The sequence below is a fragment of the Danio rerio genome, chromosome 4, assembly GCF_052040795.2.
Source record: "Danio rerio strain M-AB ecotype USA chromosome 4, GRCz13ab, whole genome shotgun sequence".
NCBI classification, from domain to species: Eukaryota; Metazoa; Chordata; class Actinopteri; order Cypriniformes; family Danionidae; genus Danio; species Danio rerio.
Window position 1 is genome coordinate 74764182 of NC_141024.2, and position 21686 is coordinate 74785867.

Sequence of the window (21686 nt, forward strand, 5' to 3'; positions counted from 1 at the left end):
AAATAATCAGGGGTAGGTGATTTGACTTAAATCTTATATTGTATTGTTGTTAACAAAGTTGATTACTCAGAATAATGCAGGATCAGTCAGAATTGAAGTGTGTCTATTACAGTTTTTAGAATTACAGCATACTCTGCTGATCATTTGCTGTCTCAGTGTTTCCTGACCTAATATTTGGTTTATCTTTTTTCACAGGGACAGCTGTCTGAAAACAAAACATGCACACAAATATAGAGATATTTTATTTTAAAAAGAAAAATATATTAATTTGTTATCTTCAGAAAAAAAGCGTCTTTCTTTTAAGGAAGAAAAGGCACAGGGGCTCAAGCCTCCAAACAAGAACCAAGGACAACTTCAACCCACCTAACAGACATGTCATAACAGCTTATTTTCCTGGTTTTAATATTGAGGCATGTTGTGGACAAAATAACGCTGTAGATTTGTAATGTTTGCTGTGTGGTATAATTTCAGAACGCATGTTAGTGAATGTGTCATTGTCAGAAAGCCCACTAGGAACCGAAAATATTTAGCGAGTTTCACACGGACTGTTATTAGCGGTGCAACTTCCCATACTCAGATGCCGGGCCAGATCACAATGCGCTCCTTTTCTTCCGACATGTTGTGCGTTCATGCACCAAATGTGAGTAATAATGTGACAATCACTGAGTGAACATTTACTTTTTTCATATAAGAGACTGTTATATATGACGACGATCGCGCCGCGATCGCGGGAAAATATCGCTCGCGCTAGCCGCGAGAGAATACAGTGTGCAATATATGCTCCGTCATTCCGCCTATTGCCTTTTACTGCCATTTAACTGATTAGTTTGTTTGTTATAACGTATATATTTGTTCCTTTATTATCACTGTTTAATCATTGTATATATGGTGTGATTTCTCATTGAAGTGAATGTGTAAAGATACCTTATATTTCTACTGTATTCCTCATCTGTTCTACAGACCACAACATACTTGGAAAGTTTGATGGCACTGACTGCTTAATAATTGTTATTAAAGAAGTTTGAAGAGGATTACTTCTTCGTTGCCTGATTCTCTGACCGGAATCAATGTCCATATTTGTCCGCCATTAGAACTGTAAATTTACTCCGTTGACAGAGGTATAGTACCCCGTCACAGTCATGGATGGATATCATCCAACTCCAGATGAGCTTTCTTGTGTGTTCATGTTTAAGGATTCTTTATTGTTGTACAGTTTGTCATAATGATAACCGAGATCCTACAGTCTGACATGAGAATGATGTCCATGTATCATTACACAGTGTGAGCCAGCTTTACAATGTGTTCTTGTTTCAGTAATGCTTCTATTCCAACTTTATTCTAAGCTTTTTTGCTGTCGATTTTGTTTGTTCAACTCTATATTCCATATTTGTTCAACTCTTCTGTGCAAATGAGTAGTAAATGATTGTGTTTATGGTCTTATCTTTGTGTGCTCCTGGGATGGAGGTCTTCTCTCTTTGTACAGCATAAAAGGCGTGATAGAGATCATGCGGTTGGATTATTATTCAGCTAATGCTCAATTATTTCAACAGCCATGCAGACTCCTGATGACTGAGCATGAGCGACTGAAAAATTATTACTTTACAGAAATCCAATTCTTATATGAACTTAATTAAGAACAGTATAATGTCAATCAGTTAATGAGCAGTGTGTCTGAGTGAGCAGAGTGCAGTGATGTACCGGTTCCTGTCGTGTTTGAGCTGCTGTTGAAGTACACTGGGCCCATGAAGGTGTTTCTAGTGAGTACAGGAGTATTTACATTTGCTTCTCCTTCAGCTTGGACATCAAGACGGACTGCAGTATGATCACTGCTGCTCGCCTGATCTGCAATAGAGACAAAGATTAATACTGTTTACTAAAAGACAGCTATATTATTACTGATAATACTATTAATAACCCATTACATTTGTACAGCACTTTTCTCAGTGCTCAAAGTGCTTTAAGGCCAGGTCATTGGACAGCATAGGACCCTTGGTTGGTGTCTGCCTGGTTAGTGTGTTTGGTGTGTTACACACGTCACCTTTTAACAGGTGAACTTCAGATCGAGTGGTTCCATTCAGTGTATTGAGTTATTATCAGCTGAAGAGAGAGCTCTGATAGTCTTGGACAAAAACTAAAGTGATGTAACTAAGTAAACGATTCAAGTTAAGAGCGAGCACATTTTAGAGCCAGGAATTTACCACATTTCTCAAATATTTCCAAACTATGTGGATTAGTAGATTATCAAACTTATTTGTGGGAGCAAGTCCCTCTATGGTGAGTGACAATTACACTGACAATGGTACCGAAAGCTGCTTTGTTTACAAAGTTCTGGTTTTCCTTTATTTGATGAGAAAACAGATACTGCCACCTGTCTGTGTGGAAATCCATGTTCTCTGACACAGAACAGTCGCCTGTTTGGTGAGCGCAGCATTGTGCTCCAGACAGGAGTAGAAGTGGCTGGCATGAGTTAACATGAGCATGAGTCGGCTTAGTGAATTTTAAGTGTTTGGCTGTATTTACAGAGCTTTAAGTGTAAAGCTCGATTTACAGAAATACAATTCTAACATGAACTTTAATGAGAGTTGTATTCATAAGGTCAATCACAGTTAATGAGCAGTGTGTCTGGGTGAGCAGAGTGCAGTGATGTACCAGTTCCTGTAGGGTTTGAGCTGTTCATGGTCACAGGATCTGCGTTGGTGTTTCCAGTGAGTAAAGGAGTATTTGCAACTGCGTCTGCTTCAGCACTCACATCAGTACTGACTTCAGTTTGAGCACTGCTGCTCATCTGACCTGCAATAGAGACAAAGATTAACACTATTTACTAAAGGACATCTATTTTATTACTGATAACGCTATTAATAATCCATTACATTTATACAGCACTTTGTCAGGATTCTGCCACTCTGGTCTTGTTAATTCTTGTTTTAGTGGTTCTTGTTTAGAGTCCAGACACTAGTCCTGCCATGTCTTGTGTTGTGCTCGAGTTTTCTCAGGTCAAGCACTGCTTTTGTCATTGTGTGTAAGTCTCTGTAAGAGCACCATTTGTGAGCACGCTCGGACTGTGCGCGTTCTCGCTGGATGGAATCGTGAGAGATCTGAGCGTGCTAGCTAGCATTTTCTTTCCCAAACACGCGTTTTAGATGCCATTTATCAAACTCAAGTGGTAACTGACTGAGAATCAGTTTGTGTTTCTTATTTAATTATTTCATAGACTTTTAATTTAAAATGACAAAGTACAGAGTTGTTTGGGGTTGAAACTTTTTTTTTTATGAAAACCATACAGAGTAACCAGGAAGAAAGTGTTTATTTTAAATTTGAAAAGAATCAATGCAAATTTTAATTTGGTTAAAATGCTGAAAAACAAGTCAAATGAGGACTGTATAGAATTTTTAATACTTTTTTTTTTCAAATGTCTAAATTAGATAAAAGAATGTAGATATAAGTGGTGTAGGAATTATTTAATTTTTTTTACTTTACTAAAGATGCATAGAAAGTGCAATCATGGCCCACACTCCTAACCAGCAGGTGGTGGTAATGCACCTAAAAGTTGTATGCCAACCGCCAATAAAACTCATAATATTAAGAAGAAGAAGAGTAACTAGGGAAAAAAGGCACCTCATGGCAAGTGAAGAAGAATTTGTTTCCCTGCTTCAGTTTTATTCATCTGGATTCAAGAAGCATGACAAGACACTATAAGAAGTTTCTCTATTTGTAATAAGCAGCCAATGAAGTAAGTACACTTATCCTATATGTGTTGTTTGTGAATTTTGTTGTTATATAGCAGAAAACATGTTTGTAACAGTGCATGTACAAAACTCAAGTTGTTAAAGTTTCCTCTGTTTCAAGGATTTACGAAGATAATGTATATCTTTATGTACTTATGTTCTTTGTATTCTGTTTTACTCTGTGTATATTCAGTTTTCACCGCATTTCGAGTTGGTTGGTCATATTCATGGTGAGCCAGTCAATAAATCGCCAGTCATCAGAGAATGACCCCTAGTGCTCGTGAAATTACTGTGGGAAGCTACACAAGTTAATGAACTGATTCTTTCACTATTATAGACTTGTGACGATACTGAATTAAAAGAAAAACCCTCCATTTCCCGCTAACATTTAAGGCACTGTTTATGGCTTTCTTAAACAGCGCTGATCTGCCATTGTGTTCACGTGCTCAACAGAAATGACTGTGATTGGCCAAGAAGATCATCAGTTCACCCACCGCTGTTTACTGAGCACAAACACAGACGAGCCGAGCGATCTTGATGACTCGACTAATCTTCACGGCTGCTTCGTGTTCCAGTCTCTGTGTATCTGTGTTTGCAGTGGGTGAAGAGCGGTAAACTGAGTACAAACACAGATACACAGATATTGGAGCGTGAAGCAGCCATGAAGATCCGTTGAGTCATCCACACTCAGCGTTAACTTCAATGTTAACTTCAACGTCAACAACTTCAATGTTAGCCGCTTTTAAAACTTCAGTACCGGAACAACACTATTACAGACAACACAAGGCTGTGCTGCAGAGGACTGCAGTGTTTTATCACTCAACGGGTTACATAGACTGAAGTAGGAAAGCGTCCTCACAGTGTTTAACTGCTGCCATGAACTGAAGCCTAGGAGGAGACTTGAGCACATTTCTCTTACAGAGATTGTAATGTTGTTTGATGCCTAACTTGCTTTTAATTATTTAAATTAAACATACTGAATTATATTAAAGTGATGTTTAAACCATTTCTACATTTTAAAATCTCGGCAATAGCTGGAGGTTTGTATTCCACAGCATGTTACTGCAATGTTAACAGTGCTGGTCCTACACTTCTGTTGTTCTTCCCACCACAGCCTCGCTTTGGTTCTTTAAAATAGTTTGGTTCTTTAAAGTTTTGGTGAGGCTGTGTGAAATGTAGCCTCAGTTTCCTGTTCTTAGCTGACAGGAGCGGCACCCGGTGTGCTCTTCTGCTGCTGTAGCCCATCCGCCTCAAGGTTGGACGTGTTGTGTGTTCAGAGATGCTCTTCTGCAGATCTCGGTTGTAACGAGTGCTTATTTGAGTTTTTGTTGCCTTTCTATCAGCTGGAACCAGTCTGGCCATTCTCCTCTGACCTCTGGCCTCATCAACAAGGCATTTGCACCCACAGAACTGCCGCTCACTGGATATTTCCTCTTTGTTGAAGCATTCTCTGTAAACCCTAGAGATGGTTGTGCGTGAAAATCCCAGTAGATCAGCAGTTTCTGAAATACTCAGAGCAGCCCGTCTGCCAGCAACAACCATGCCACGTTCAAAGTCACTTAAATCCCCTTTCTTCCCCATACTGATGCTCACTTTGACCTGCAGCAGATCCTCTTGACCATGTTTACATGCCTAAATGCAGTGAGGTGCTGAGATGAGATGCATTTAAGGAGCAGATAGGTCTAAAAAAGTGGTCGGGGATTATATTTGATCTGTTTTTTTTAACATTCTATATAGCTTATTTAATCTAATCTTTATTTAGTTTTCTTTCTAACTTTCTTACATTACCAGCTCAAAAGCTGAGTAACATGTCTGCCATCCTGCAGTCTGATGTCAGAGTGATAAAGCTCCGTCCTGTCTTACTGTAATTTTGCTGAAAGTACCAAAGACCACCACTGTGTGAAGCTTATCCAAGTTACTGCTTACTGTAGTCTTTTAGAAAAGCGTTATCGTTGTTGTTTGTGATCCTTCTCTCTGTGTGATGCTGTAGTGATGTGGGTGGCATTTCATTTCTGTGAACCCCTTGTCTCTTGTTAATGTTTAAGGAATTAGTGTGTGTTTCTGTTGTCAATTTTGTTTATTTTGTCAGTTTAAACATTTTTACTCCCAATAATTAAGGCTCTTTTTGTTTGTTTGATTTTATGCTTCTGACATTGCTTTTAGCATTTGTGCTTTTGTTTAACTGCTTGACCATAAATGTAAACATGTTTATCATGTGGTGCAGAGGACTGCTACTTGCTCACCTCAACCAATCTAAACTAACTCTTTATCTCAGTTACTCTCTTACCTTGGACATTTAGCATCAGGGACTGTAACGGTTGTCGTATATTGGTGGAATTTTTGCGTCCCGTTCTCTCTCTCTTTTTCTATCTCCCTCTCTTTCTCTCTCCCCATCTCTACCTGTCATATCCTTTAAGTCCGCCTTCGTGGAATCTGATTGGTCAGGAGACCAGTCACTCATCATTGGGTGACGTGGCGCTGTCACATATAAGGACGCCAGGGAGAGCGGATGAGCGCGCTTTCCTTTAATCCCGTTTTTGTGTATTTTTGCCGACATGATTTTGTTATTCGTTAATTTTGCTTAACTTTCGTTTGGATAAAATTATTTAGTATATTTACTGCCCATTTTTGAACGAGATTGTGATTTCTGTACATTTATATTCGATTGTTTGTTTGTTACTTTGGCACAACTCTTACCTGCTCAAACCTAAAAACAGATCATTGAGAGTTGAATTTGTCCTCAGAGTAAGGCGGACAGGGAAGATGTCGTACGACTTCCATCTTACATACACGTAGTCAATCCATTGTTTAAAACACCAGGTAAGAAAGTGAATGCCACTTATGTATTTGTTTTGTTTTTAGTTCAGAATAGGTAAGATTACGGCGCTCGGCGCTGAAGATTTTTTCTTTTCTTTTTCTTTTCATGTTCTAGTGAGGTAAGGGTTTCGCTTATGAGTTAGAATTGTTTTGTTATATTTATTTCTTTGATTTGGCTTCACTGGCGTCCCCTTACTCTTGAGTTGACCTAATTTTGTTTGATACTTTGTTTAATTTGTTACTTTATTATTGTAAATATTTTTCTGAGTGTATATATATTTGGGCATTATTCTGATTTCACTTTTTTTGTACATTAAATCACTTTTGTTGGCAGTTTTGTTGATTGTGTCTTTTGTTTTCACCCATCATCTTGTAAAGGTACCACACCTCTTAAATGTTATTACTTTTACCCTAGACTAACATCAAAGACGTTGTAACAGGGACACAACAGAATAAATAGCACCACTTAACCTTGAGCTAAAGAGTGTCATTGTTACTTGTGTAACTTAGATTGTAACAAGTACAATATTATCAAACTTGGAAAAGTAATTTGTTGTATTTCTGCATTACAGCACAAACGCTCAGGTTACAGAAGTAACCCTTCGTTCCCCGAGGAGGGGAACTGAAATGCTATAGGTGGATTTGATTGTAGAAAATTTACGTATGGGAGGTTTCGGTTCAGAAGCTGCTTGTCTGAAAGAGTATTGAATGGGCCAATGAAAGCCAATGAATTGGCAGCGTAAGCTTGTGCAGGTGTGCTTCATTGCCAATTATCCCAGCATATAAGCACACGTGGAGCGAGCAGACGCCATCCTTTTAAGCTGAATAGACTTGCTAACAGCTAAGGGACAGTCATTATGGCGATGGAATATAGCATTTCCGTTCCCCTCCTCGGGGAACGAAGGGCTACTTCTGTAACCTGAGCATTCCCTTTCGGGTGGGGAACTCCAATGCTATAGGTGGATGTGATCTAGAAAATCCACGTATGGGAGAACTATGGACAACGCAATAACGACTGCACCTTACCAACGCCTCCAATGAGAGGATAGTCAAGCAAGAGTGACGCACCCACATCATGGGAGGCGCGGTCCTCCAATGTGTCCCTGGCCCTAACTTATCCCACTTCAGAGGAAGTTTTATGGATTAGGTATATTTTTTGGGAGTCGCTAGCGTCTAGATAATTGTTGGAAATTCGAAAGTACGTTGGGAAGCGTGCAATCCCAGTAGGGAGGACGCTGCAGAGACCATCCGCACCCAATGGGGGAGACAAAATGGCAATTACATATGGACTAGCCCTGAGAAGGGGGAGTGCAGATAAGAAGGTGGTTAGCGGATAGGGAAGGCACGGGTCCACCCAAGAGGGGGGACTGAACCGTGGTGGAAAGGCATATGGGATCGCCTAGTGGGGATCGCACATAGCAGGCACCTATACCCAAAACGCGGGCTGACCAGCGGGCAGACCTACAACGTAGTGGGCCAGCAAGTGACTCCTCCGCTGAGTCAGTGCTGGGGGCCACGGAGGAATCTGCAGGGCTCACCAAACGGGGAACTTACTGACTGACAAGGAGGTACACATCTCTCCGTGTAAGGGAAAAATGGCACCGCAAGCGTGTTACAACACCCCACCGAGTTGTTACCTCAATCACCAAGGGTTACCTAATACCCCTGTGGAAACCGGCTCCACTCGCAGATTGTAAAACCTAGCAAATGTGTTGAGTGTCGCCCAGACCGCAGCTCTACAGATGTCTGTTAAAGAGGCGCCGCGTGCACACGCCCAAGAGGATGCAACACTCGAGTGGAGGGCGCACGCATTCCCGGGGGACACGGCTCGCCTCAAATAAGCACATGAAATGACCTCCACAATCCAGTGGGATAATCTTTGTTTGGATACGGCACTTCCCTGCTGCCGACGGCCATAACAGACAAAGAGCTGCTCAGATGATCTAAAGTACTGAGTACGGTCCACATAGATGCGCAGAGCGCGAACTGGACAAAGTAAGGAAAGGGCTGGGTCTGCCTCCTCCGGGGACAGCACTTGCAGGGTTACTACCTGGTCTCTAAAGGCAGTGGTAGGAACCTTGGGCACATAATCCGGGTGTGGTCTCAGGATAATATGAGCATAATCGGCCCGAATTCCAGGCACGAGTCACTGACCGAAAATGCCTCCAGGTCCCCGACCCTCTTAATGGAGGCCAACGCGACCAGCAGAGCTGTCTTCAGGGACAAAAATATTAAAGATACTGATTCGAGTGGCTCAAAGGGATCTGTGCGCAGGCTCGTGAGGACGAGGGCGAGATACCAAGAGGGCATGAGAGGGGGGCGAGTTGGACTAATTCGCCTAGCGCCTCTGAGGAACCGGATGATGAGGTTATGCTTTCCCACGGTGCTGCCAGCTACCGCGTCATGATGAGCGGAAATGGCAGCCAAGTAAACCTTGAGGGTGGAGGGCGACAGCCTGCTCTCCAGCTTCTCTTGAAGGAAGGAGAGCACAACACTGATCTGGCAGGTTCTGGGGTCTTCTCTGCGAGAGACACACCATTCAGTGAATAGACTCCACTTCAGGGCGTAGGCGCGCCTCGTGGAGGGGGCTCTAGCCTGAGTGATGGAATCAACCACCGCAGATGGTAGGTTACCTAAGTCTTCCTCGCGTCTATTGACCACACGTAGAGGTTCCAGAGATCGGGGCGAGGGTGCCAGATGGTGCCCTGTCCCTGAGAGAGTAGGTGCTCTCTAAAAGGGATCTGCCAGGGGAGGGCCGTCGCGAGGAGGGAGAGCTCTGATATCCCAGTCCAGTTGGGCCAGAGGGGCGCAACTAGCAGGACCTGCTCCTTGTACTCCCTGACCTTGCACAGTAACTGCACGAGCAGGCTCACTGGGGGAAACGCATACTTGCGTGTGCCCCGAGGCCAGCTGTGGGCCAGTGCATCCGTGCCGAGCGAGTCCTCGGTCAGGGAAAAGAACAACTGGCAATAAGCATTCTCGGGGGAAGCAATCAGATCGATCTGGGCCTCCCCGAAACGCGCCCATATCAGCTGGACAGACTCGGGATGGAGTCTCCATTCTCCAGAGTGAATTTGCTGCCGTGAGAGCACATTGGCTGCACGGTAGAGCATACCTGGGATGTGAATGGCTCGCAGCAATTTTACTGCTCCTCTGCAGCTGACTCCAGAGGAGCAGACGGTGGGCGAGCTGAGACATGCGGCGAGAGTGCATACCTCCCATACGGTTGATATACGCTGCAGCCGCCGTACTATCCGTCCTGACCAGCACGTTTTGCTGCTTCAACACCGGAAAAAAGCGGTGGAGCGCGAGGAACACTGCCAACAGCTCTAGGCGGTTGATATGCCAATGCAGCTGGGCACCTTTACATAGGCCCGCAGCTGCATGCCCACGACACACGACTCCCCAGCCCGTGTTGGAAGCATCTGTTGAGACAACAACATGACTGGACGCCTGTCCCAGAGGCACACCGGCCTGCAGGAACGAGGGGTCGTTCCAAGGGCTGAGGGTGCAGCGACACAACGCAGTGACAGAGACTCGGTGTGTGCCCGCATACAATGCGCGTCTTGGGACTCGATCGTGAAGCCAGTGCTGAAGTGGTCCCATATGGAGCAGTCCGAGCGGAGTGAGGGCTGCAGCGAATGCCATATGCCCCAGGAGCCTCTGAAAGAACTTCAGTGGGACCACTAGTTTGCTGTCGAGCTCCCTCAGACAGTTCAGCAACAGGCGCCTCTCCGGAGAGCGCTACCATGGTGACCGAGTCCAGCTCCATCCTGAGAAAAGAGATCCTCTGCACAGGGGCGAGTTTGCTCTTTTCTCGGTTGACCTGCAACCCCAACAGGTAGAGGTGCCGGAGCACCTTGTCTCTGTGCATATTTAATTGCTCCCGTGAGTGGGCTAAAATTAGCCTGTCGTCGAGATAATCGAGTATGCGGATGCCTGCGAGCCGAAAGGGCGCTAAGGCTCCCTCGGCGAGTGTGGTGAAGACCTGAGGAGACAGAGAGAGCCCGAAGGGGATGACCTTGTATTGCCACGTTTGATCTTCGAACGCAAACAGCAGAAACTGGCAGTGGTGCGGAAGAATGGAGACATGAAAATATGCGTCCTTCAGGTCTATGGCAGCAAACCAATCCCGAGGACAAATGCATCGGAGGATGCGCTTCTGCATTGTGCAGACAGCGGTTCAAAATGCGCAGATCTAGGATTGGCCGTGACCCACCGCTCTTTTTGGGTACGATGAAGTACGGGCTGTAAAACCCGCTCTCCATCTCGGCTGGAGGGACCGGCTCGATTGCACCCTTCGCCAGGAGGGCAGCAATCTCCTCTCACAAGACAGGGGCAGACAGGGGGCTGACCCTGGTGAAATACACACCCGTGAACTTGGGGGGCCGTTTCGCAAACTGAATCGCATAGCCGAGTCTGATTGTGTGTATGAGCCACCACGAGGGGCTGGCCTGTGCTAACCAGGCAGGCAGAGCTCTCGCTAATGGAGTCATCGCTACAACCACTGACGTACCAGTGGTGGGGCAGCGCGGAGCGGGTGTGCTGATCCAGGAAGCGCAGGGGTCCCGCGGAAGAGCTGGAGGAGAGCGATTCGCTCTGGCTCCGCACCCTGACTACGGAGAGGGGGCTCGAGGGCTGGGGGAAAGGAGACTGTCCACCCAGGGCTTGTGAGAGACTGGTGGAGCATGTAGACCATGCAAAATGGGAAGCAGCGGGTTCCAGACTGGCAGGGTTCGTGCTGTCACATCCGGGGAAGGGGAAAAGTGCTCTTTCATTGAAATTTTGGTGGCACTGAAAAGTACCGTTGGAATATGGGCCCCGCCCTCCAGCGGGGAAAGAGCAAGTTTCCTCCTCTCCGGATGGCCTGTCTCAGGGACGCTTCGCGGTCCGTTTACCGGACTTAACGGTGCCCTGGGCATACTGCCGGGGCGGCTGCCGGCTTTCGATGTGCTCGACGCGCCCGCTTCGCCGGAGGCGGGGGCGGGGCAGCACTCGTTGGCGGGTGCCCTCGGTGAGGAGCAGCGGAGGTGGATGGCTCGGCGGACGAACCGGGTTTACGGTCCCGCCGATAGATGACATTGCACATCGCATCTGACTGCTCTCTTACCGCCTTATATTCCTGGGTGAGTTCACAGACGGTGTCGCCGAACAGGCCAGCCTGAGATATGGGCGAGTCAAGAAAGAGAATTTTGTCGACATTGCGCATATCAGCCAGGTTTAGCCAGAGGTGGCGTTCCTGGACCACTAGTGTGAACATCGTTTTTTCCAGCGCACACGCGGCAGACACGCGGTAGTCTGGAGAGCATAGTCGGTCGCGGTGCGCAGCTCGTGTAACAAGCCTGAGTTAGACCCATCCTCATGCAGCTCGGCCAGCGCCTGCGCTTGGTAGCACTGGTAGGTGGCCATCGCATGCAAGGCGGAAGCAGCCTGGCCCACAACCTTGTTAGCTCTAGCTCTGAGGGAGGCAGATAACCTACAGGCTTTGGACGGGACGGACCCCGCCAAGTAGGGGCGCCACGCGGGCAAAGTTTGACCGCGATGGCGTGCTCCACTGACGGGATCACCTCATACCCCATGACAGCTCCACCATGGTGAGGGCGGAGGGACACGCAGCGCGGCAGAGAAAGGTGCCCTCGAAGACTGCGTGAGCCTACTGTGCACCTCCGGGAAGAAGGGGATGAGAGGCTTCAAAGGCTTCGCCTTCTGATCCTCTATGTAACACCTATCTAGTCAGTCCGGCCGCGGAGCTGGGGGATGAACAATCTTCAACCCCACAGCTGAAGCATCCCGGAAAAGCACGGCTAACATGTCCGCTTCAGGATCCGTTTTGATGGCGCTCGCTTGCCCGGAGGGGGCGAGCGGGTCTGGATCATCATCTGACAGTGAAAGCCCACTATCCGATGCCGCGGAGGACATCTGGTCTCCGTGTCAGTGAGCATAAGAGCTACCATCTGGTTAGACGGATCACTCCCAGTGCCCTAAGCTTGGATGGAGCGCTTGGAGGAGTGGGAGGTCCACGAGCCCTTAGGCGGCGGATTATCTCGCGCTAAGACCCTCAGATCAGCCCAAGCGTCTGCTGCAGAGCAGGAGGCGACTGGAGTGGCTCGCTCTCTTACGAAAGATAGCCGCGATCTCAACTGCACAGAGTTCTTAGCATCGCAGTGATGACATGAACCGCCCCCGAGCACCACATTAACATGCTGGACCCCCAAACATGTAATGCAGTGATCGTGTCCATCATCCGGAGCCAGGAAACCCCCGCAACCAGAAACGCACAGTCGGAGCGCCATCCTGAAAAGCACGTGCTGCACGACTGTGTTAATCTTTTAGGATAGTTGCAACTACACACCACTCTGGAGGACCGGACCCAAACAAACGCCAGGCAAGGGAGAAACCCAGCTCGACTGTCTGCCGCCGCGCAGATTCACTCTGCACCGGGAGACACTCGTTCGCTCGGAAGTCGCCGTAGCAGCAAGAGGAACCCTCATCGACTCAATCAGAAAAGTCTCTGAAGCGAAAAGGATGGCGTTTGCTCGCTCCACGTGTGCTTATATGCTGGGATAATTGGCAATGAGGCACACCTGCGAAAGCTTACGCTGCCAATTCATTGGCTTTCATTGGCCCGTTCAATACTCTTTCAGACAAGCAACTTCTGAACCGAAATCTCCATAAGTGGATTTTCTACAATCAAATCCACCTATAGCATTGGCGTTCTCCACCCGAAGGGGAATTAATATCCCCAACACTGATAGCGCAGAGCCTATATTGCAGATAGATAGATAGATAGATAGATAGATAGATAGATAGATAGATAGATAGATAGATAGATAGATAGATAGATAGATAGATAGATAGATAGTGTGTTCCAGTGTCTATCATTGCTCCAATGTTTAGTACATCTGAGAAAGTGGCTCTAGCCTTGGTGTTTTAAAGCATGTTTAAGTTTACCTTGATGGTAGTAAAAGTTCTGTGATAGTGTGTAATTTAAATGCAGCATGTGCACTGATTTAATCATGGAATACCTGGATGGTCCATTACATTTTCCAGAATCTGCTAAATGCAGGTTATTCAGGTACTCCATGTAGGGCTGGCCGATTTTTTTTTTTTATTAATTCGAATTTACGTTTTAAGACTATTTTATATTAAACCGAGAAATCACAATTTTTTAAATAAAAACATTAGAAACATTATAAATGCACCAATGCACTTTGGTTCACTCTCTGTATTACCTGACTGCTTGTCTGGGTTTCAGTGGTAGTGACGGACTGAACACAGAGACTGGACAGCCTAATATAACCCAATGCATGAAGTTGTGGGCATGCATCGCAGAGCTGCATGGTTCAATTACAACAAATACAAGCATTTATCTTAAGTTGTGCATTTTTTTTTTGTTAATACCCTTGCATCAAACATGCTTTGGTACACTTTCTTACACTACTCCAGCACTGCCTGACGAGGGAATTTACATTCAGACTCATGCAACAAGTAAAATCCTACATGACTTCACGCTTTACTAAGTCACGTCTGTGTGGATTGTCAAGACATATTCCCTTATCATGTCGATAAACTCAATCTCTCAACATGTATGAAGGATGTAAAAACCTGCCATGTGAAAAAACCGCACCGATCTTAGTTTGAAGTAGTTTGGTACACTTCCTGCTTTGCTACTGTTTGGACGTCTTTGCCCACTGCTCCGCTCTTCGCACTCTTGCTTTTATATCTTATACCCTAATTTTAACTTGAGCCTATCAGCACAGTGCTCAAACAACACGGCTTGAAGATCAGCATCGATTCTACAAACCTTCTGGAATACAGCTATACTAACAAGAGGGGAATCTCACCAACCAGCAGTTGAGATGTGCTGCAAAAGAGCACTAGACACTCGCAGCATACACTGGAAAGATAACAGGCGCTAAAGTCCACGGGACCAGTTTTATTTGTTAGTTGTTCCTATTTTAAAATGCTTTTTATTTTTAAAACCAGGTAACATAATCTCCCTCAGAGGTATTGGAGTTTAATACCGTGGTGCCCTGTAACCAACACCGCCCTGAAAGTTTACTCTTTTGAGGGCTGAGTTATACATTACTAATAGATTTTTAATAAAGTCAATTAAATATAAACTTAAAATTACCACACTCAAAATCAGTTTAAGTGTTAGTGATAATAATGCATTCACATTAAGTGTACTTAAGTACAACTTTTGGGAAAATGTACTTCTACTACAATACATTACTAATAGACTTTTTATATACTAACTTATTTTAAACTTAGGATTAGTATGTAAACAGTGTACTAAAAATCAACTAATGTTTAAAGCATTTAAAGCACACTTTTGAAAAACACACTAATAAAACTCTTCTGGATGTTTTTCTGTAGTGTACTTTATTGTAGTACACTAAACACTTATTTAAGTATTACTGGTATTTAGTATACTTTTGTCAAGTGTACTAAAGTCCTACTGAAGTATAAACATACTTTTAATTAGTATATTTATAGTGTAAAACCATCAAACTTTTATTTAACACACAAAAAAAATAACAATGTACTAAAAATGTATTTGCGGGTATTTAAGTGTATTTTAATTACATTTAATTATATATTTTTTTCACCTGGGCAACCTGGAGTCTGCTACAATTGTGACCGTATGTTCACACCGAAAGCGGCGAGAGCGTCAAATTAGCCGGAAGTCATTCATTTTCAATGAGAGCCGGCGGCGATAGGCGACGATAAGCGGCGAGGAGCAGCGCGGCACGTCTTCGCCGGCGTGAGCGTCAAGGAGAGTTGAAATGAAGTCAACTTTATGGTAATGAGCTATGACGCGGTTCGGCGGCAAGCAATCAGAATGAAGACGTTCACCGCTTGATAGCAGTTCAGGGAACACAGACCTGTGAACTTTGGTTCCGACCACAGTTGTTCCCAAGGGTTTTACAATGTTTTCCTACAGGAACATACATTAAATAAGTTACTGGCGAGTTACTGATGTTCATTAATGTCATATAAATTTATCTTAAAAAAGCGGGAATCTTACGCGATGTGACAGTACAAAACAGTACTGCTGCTTCAGGATATTTCAGACAGATGGACACATATTGGATAAATAGAGCAAAGCCACACCACACGCAACTTGATCTTCCTTTGTTTTATGAATTTGATAAGACGTGCGCAACATTTTCACGCTAAAAACATGTCTTATGCAGGAATGTAACTTATATGCTGCAACGGCTCCTTTAAGTACGAGATCAATGTAGCGAGTTTTGACGCTCTCGCCGCCGGAGCTGAAGGCAGACAGCGTTGTCGCCAGAGTGGCCAGAGCGACCTTGGACGCTCTCGCCGCTTTCGGTGTGAACGTACGGTAACTGCCCATGATTTTATGCACTCGCTTTGCTTGCCATAATTGGAGTCACCACAGGAGGGCGCTCTAGACTAATAGGATTCAAGTGAGACAAAGCAGAGTAAGAGCAATTCACGTTTGTTCACGAGCTAACAGGTGCAGCTCGGAAGAATGCCTTGGGCTTTTAGTGTCCCTTCGGCAAGCAGAGCGAGGTATGTCTTGTTTATTGTTTGATTTATTTGGAAAATGTTAGATGTTTTGTAAATGTTTGTTGTTTATTTTTCTATGTTGTTTGTTTTCTCTAGTATTACGGTGCTTTTGGTGCTTTGGTCTTTTGATGCTTCGGTGTATACAACAAAGAACTGAATGATGATTTATGTGATGAACTTTATTGCATCTAAGTAAACCATTGTAAAGGCACCCGTCAAAACTCTGCCTATTTATTGAAAGCTGAAGGGCTGCTACAGTAAAACTCGCTGCTACACATGGCGTTTGCATCGCGTTGGTGATTCATCACATGAGTGTCATGTTACAAGCCTTCATCTCGTCTGTGGCACTGCATGGCATTTACAAGAGACTGAATCCACACTAGGACAGCGACTTTACACGGGTAACTGGGAAAACTCTTCATTCATGAAAGACTGAAAGGTGACTGCAAACAAATGTTGTGGACTCAGAGGTACAAGAAAGGAAAAATATTTATCTACTTTTCACTTTTGGGATAATTGCAATTTTTAAAGAAAAAAAAGGATTTTTATTTTTGTGTGCTTTGTTGAATTTGTATGCAGTAATTGAAGTTTGAGAATGAGGAGTGACTAATGATTTAAGTGCTCATGTTTCAAGTTGTTTGTGTAATGTTGGGCTTATATTCATGATGCATGTATTAGATAAAAGTCTGCAATTTTAAAGTGCTTAAAGTCTTAAGAGTTATACTGTTGTTGCACATGTGATTTGACTTATTAGGCTGGCTTGAGAAATAAGCCAGACTACTGTTATCCTTTCTAAACTTATTATATTTTTTTATTCTTCTGAGACTAAATTTGGAAGACTATCTCCTCCTAGAGCTTTGGAGCTATGACCACCAAATTCGCACCAGACCTCCAAATTATTTTGACTCGTGTTGCTATCTATTTTCTTACTGATCCGACTTTCGATTTTCCAAAAAACATCCCAGGGCCGCCGGAAAAATCCCATAGACTTAACATTGGACCAAACTTTGTGACCTCATAACTCTGCGTCAGCTTGTCACACAGACTTCCAACTGGGCTCATTTTACTCAGACTACCTAACTGCCAATAACTGATGAGCTTTTAACTTTCTAGCCACGCCCTAGTAACCACTTTTGGACCCTAGAAACTGTCCCATAGACTTCCATTCAAAAGACTCTCATTGACTTAACATGGGATCAAACTTTGTGAACTCATAACTCTGCATCAGACTGTCCTACATACTAATGGCTGAGCTCATTTAACTCAGACTACCAAACTGCCAATAACTGATGAGCTTTTAACTTTCTAGCCACACCCCTAACTACCAGGTACTGCACCCTAGCAACAACTGTCCCATAGACTTCCATTGCAAAAGACTGTCATTGACTTAACATTAGATCTAACTTTGTGATGTAAAAACTCTATCTATCTATCTATCTATCTATCTATCTATCTATCTATCTATCTATCTATCTATCAACTGCTTTTATCTATCTATCTATCTATCTATCTATCTATCTATCTATCTATCTATCTATCTATCTATCTATCTATCTATCTATCTATCTATCTATCTATAGACTGCTTTTATCTATCTATCTATCTATCTATCTATCTATCTATCTATCTATCTATCTATCTATCTATCTATCTATCTATCTATCTATCTACTGTTTTAATCTATCTATCTATCTATCTATCTATCTATCTATCTATCTATCTATCTATCTATCTATATATCTATCTATCTATCCTTTTCAAACTGCTTCTATCTATCTATCTATCTATCTATCTATCTATCTATCTATCTATCTATCTATCTATCTATCTATCTATCTATCTATCTATCCTTTTCAAACTGCTTCTATCTATCTATCTATCTATCTATCTATCTATCTATCTATCTATCTATCTATCCTTTTCAAACTGCATCTATCTATCTATCTATCTATCTATCTATCTATCTATCTATCTATCTATCTATCTATCTATCTATCTATCTATCCTTTTCAAACTGCTTCTATCTATCTATCTATCTATCTATCTATCTATCTATCTATCTATCTATCTATCTATCTATCTATCTATCTATCCTTTTCAAACTGCTTCTATCTATCTATCTATCTATCTATCTATCTATCTATCTATCTATCTATCTATCTATCTATCCTTTTCAAACTGCTTCTATCTATCTATCTATCTATCTATCTATCTATCTATCTATCTATCTATCTATCTATCTATCTATCTATCTATCTATCCTTTTCAAACTGCTTCTATCTATCTATCTATCTATCTATCTATCTATCTATCTATCTATCTATCTATCTATCTATCTATCTATCTATCTATCTATCAACTTTTTATCTTTTCATACTTTTTAAAACTGTTTAAACTAAACAAACTATTTCCAACAGACTTTCTCAAGCCAGCCTAAAGTTTGTCTCGACGAACTTTAATAATCTAGTTCCCTTTGCTATAATTTTTAAGTGTTTAAATTTGTCTGGTGTAAGCAGGTTGCTGATTAAGTTTTAGACAGACAAAATGGACTACACAGCGGAGCAAATGGCAGCACAAGCAAGTCAAAGGTCAGTTCTTGATAAAGATCTAAATAGTACAACAGAAATGCAATAGGTTAGATCAAGATCAAGCTCTCAAAAAAGAAATCCCACAGAAAAGGGTTTAGAAATGCAAAAACAAGACAAAAAACCATGAGGAAGCTTATACTTCCTGGAAGCAGACAGCTAAAGAAATTAGATGTAAATTAAAAGCCTTATGCACATGTGAAGAGCATGAGCAAATTTTGAAAGACATTCAAACTAGTCAGGATGTTGTCACTCAACTTTATGCCCCATTACTGCGTAATCAAACTGCTACTCCAGAGATTGTAAGAAGAGTAGATGTTTGTTCCATATTGAGTACAGAAATTTGTGATTTGGTGAGCAAACGAATAGGAACTGTTGATGTCATTCAAAAAAGGGAAGTAGTTAAAGAGAGAGTTAGGCAGATGTTGAACAAAGAGGGGTATGAGTCTATATTTGGCTGTACCAATAGAGAGACCATTATCTCCGTATCGTCACAGACTGTAGAAAGTTTGTCAGCTGTCTCAGAAACTTCCTCTAAGGCAGGGGTGTCAAACTCAATTCCTGGAGGGCCGAAGCCCTGCACAGTTTAGTTCCAACCCTGCTCCAACACACTTACCTGTAGGTTTCAAACAAGCCTGAAGGACTCAATTAGTTTGATCAGGTGTGTTTAATTAGGGTTGGAACTAAACTGTGCAGAGCTGCGGCCCTTTTGGAACTGAGTTTGACAACTGTGCTCTAAGGCTTCAAGTAAACGAGCTGATGCAGAGGCAGAACTTGTGGCTAAAGTAGAGCAGAAAAGGGCCATTCAAGAAATTTCCAATCAGCAAGCTTGACTAGTTAAACTGGGGAATGACTGGAAGCTGGAAGAAGCAAGAATGTTAGCGGATATTAAACAGAAAGAAATTTAAATGCGCTCCAAGTTAGAAGAAGAAAAAGCAAAATTGCAATTGTTACAAGTGGAAAAAGATGTTAACGTAGCTGCAGCTCGAGTGAAGGCTTATAACAATGCCGGAAGCAGTCTTGAAGAGAGCAGTGTGGAAGACGACGAGACCGGAAATGTCATTTGTTCTGAACGAAGAAAAGCTTGTAACAAACCTTAACGTAATCCTGTGATAAATCCAGTACCTTCACAAACATTTTAAGAAGAAAGGAAAACTAAAGAGACTGAGAATTTAGCTCAAGCATTAGTGAACTCCTTAAGTACAAGTCGTTTACCTGTTCCAGAACCAACCACTTTTAATGGCGATCCTCTGAAGTTTACTGAATGGAAAATGTCCTTCACAGAACTCATTGATTGTAAATCCATCCCAGCAAGTGAGAAAATGTTCTGTTTAAAAACCTATCTTGCAGGAGAAGCTCGTCAGGGCCGTAGAAGGTTTTTTTTATAAGAACTCGGATGATACATATCAGGGTGCTTGGAGAGTTTTGGAGGAGAGGTATGGAAACCCATTCATTATTCAGCGTGCTTTTCGAGAGAGACTCATGAAATGGCCCAAGGTGGGAGTAAACGATCCATTTACATTGAGAGAGTTCAGTGATTTCTTACAAGGTTGTGTTGAAGCTATTCCACAAGTCAAAGGCTTGTCCATCTTGACTGGTTGTGAGGAAAATTACAAGTTGCTTAAGAAGTTACCAGAATGGATTGTCCGTAAAAGGAAAAGAATTGTTGTTGAAGAGTTGGATATGACAGGAGACTATCCAAGTTTTAAGTAATTTGCTGAATTCTTGAAGAAGGAATCAATGATAGCTTGCAACCCTTTCACTTCTCCATGGCTAGCCAGTTCAAAGGTTCCAGATGAAAAGAATCTGAAAAGAGCAAAAACTTTCAATATTAAGGCTCAAGTAAAAGATTCAAGACCAGAATTCAAGGTAACATCACCATGTTCTGTGTGTAATAGTGAAATGCATAGTATCATCAAATGTCCTATCTTTGCAGAGAAGCCCATGGATGACAAAAGATCTTTCATTCGTAAAAATCCCCACTTAGACAAGGAAGTCAAAGTTTTGTTCATCGAGTGTCTGTGAAAGAAATGAGAGTTCCAACAGCTAATGATGTCTTGAAAGTATTGGAGTGTGACTTTAATGAGAAAAGGTATGAAGACAAATATGTGTCACAGGAAGATGTCTGCTTTATTTGTTATCTCAGTGATAACATCAAGCATAAAGAAGATGGACATTTTTAGTTACCTCTTCCTTTCAAGAGCAGTACTCCACCTTCACTCCCTAACAACAAGAGGCTGGCTTTATTACGTCTGCAGCATTTAGGTAAGAAGTTAAGGTCAAATCAACAGTACCATGAGAATTACAAGATTTTGAGAATTACAAGATCAAGGAAGATGCAGACATTGCTCCGGTAATACCTGATAAAGAAACAGCATGGTATATACCACATCATGGAGTTTACCACCCTCACAAGCCAGACAAGTTAAGAGTAGTATTTGATTGCTCAGCAAAATTCTGTTGCATATCTCTTAACGATACTCTTCTTACTGGTCCAGATTTTATTAATTCTCTGGTGGGAGTACTTTGTAGATTCAGGAAGGAAGCCGTTGCTGTGACATGTGACATCGAAAAGATGTTTCATCAATTTAATGTCCCCCCTGAAGAGAGAGATTATTTAAGATTCCTATGGTGGAAGAATGGGGATTTGAAAGAAGAGCCCATTGAATATAGAATGACTGTGCATCTTTTTGGTGCAGCTTCATCTCCTGGGTGTGCGAACTTTGGCCTGAAGTATCTCACAGAGAAGTACAAATCTGAATATTCTGAAGCTTCTTCATTTGTGAAAAATAACTTTTATGTGGATGAAAGCATAATTTCAATTCCATCTGTCCAGGAAGTCAAAGATTTGATACCAGAAGCTCAAACCCTGTGCAAGCTTGGAGGGTTACGTCTCCATAAGTTTAATTCAAATGAAAAAGAGGTCTTGCGCTGCGTGGATTCTTCACAGTGGGCAGTTTCTTCAAAGCCACTAAATTAGAGTCCTGAATTATCGGGGCATGTTCTTGGCATACAG

General features: G+C 42.9%; 2 protein-coding genes across 2 annotated transcripts in view; both read right to left on the minus strand.

The window, feature by feature from the left end:
- si:dkey-165o8.1 overlaps positions 1-21686 on the minus strand; it is an 88531-nt gene that overhangs the window by 45256 nt on the left and 21589 nt on the right. The gene's annotated exons all lie outside the window — the stretch shown is intronic.
- Positions 1-21686, minus strand: part of LOC137491583 (protein NLRC3-like) — a 46734-nt gene that overhangs the window by 19983 nt on the left and 5065 nt on the right. Inside the window, exons 2-3 of the mRNA NM_001445021.1 lie at positions 2650-2790; positions 1699-1842 (exon numbers count right to left, since the gene is read on the minus strand). Of these exons, the coding sequence (NP_001431950.1) occupies positions 1699-1842; positions 2650-2785 (280 nt within the window). The 5' untranslated portion in view covers positions 2786-2790. The remainder of the gene's footprint in view (positions 1-1698; positions 1843-2649; positions 2791-21686) is intronic.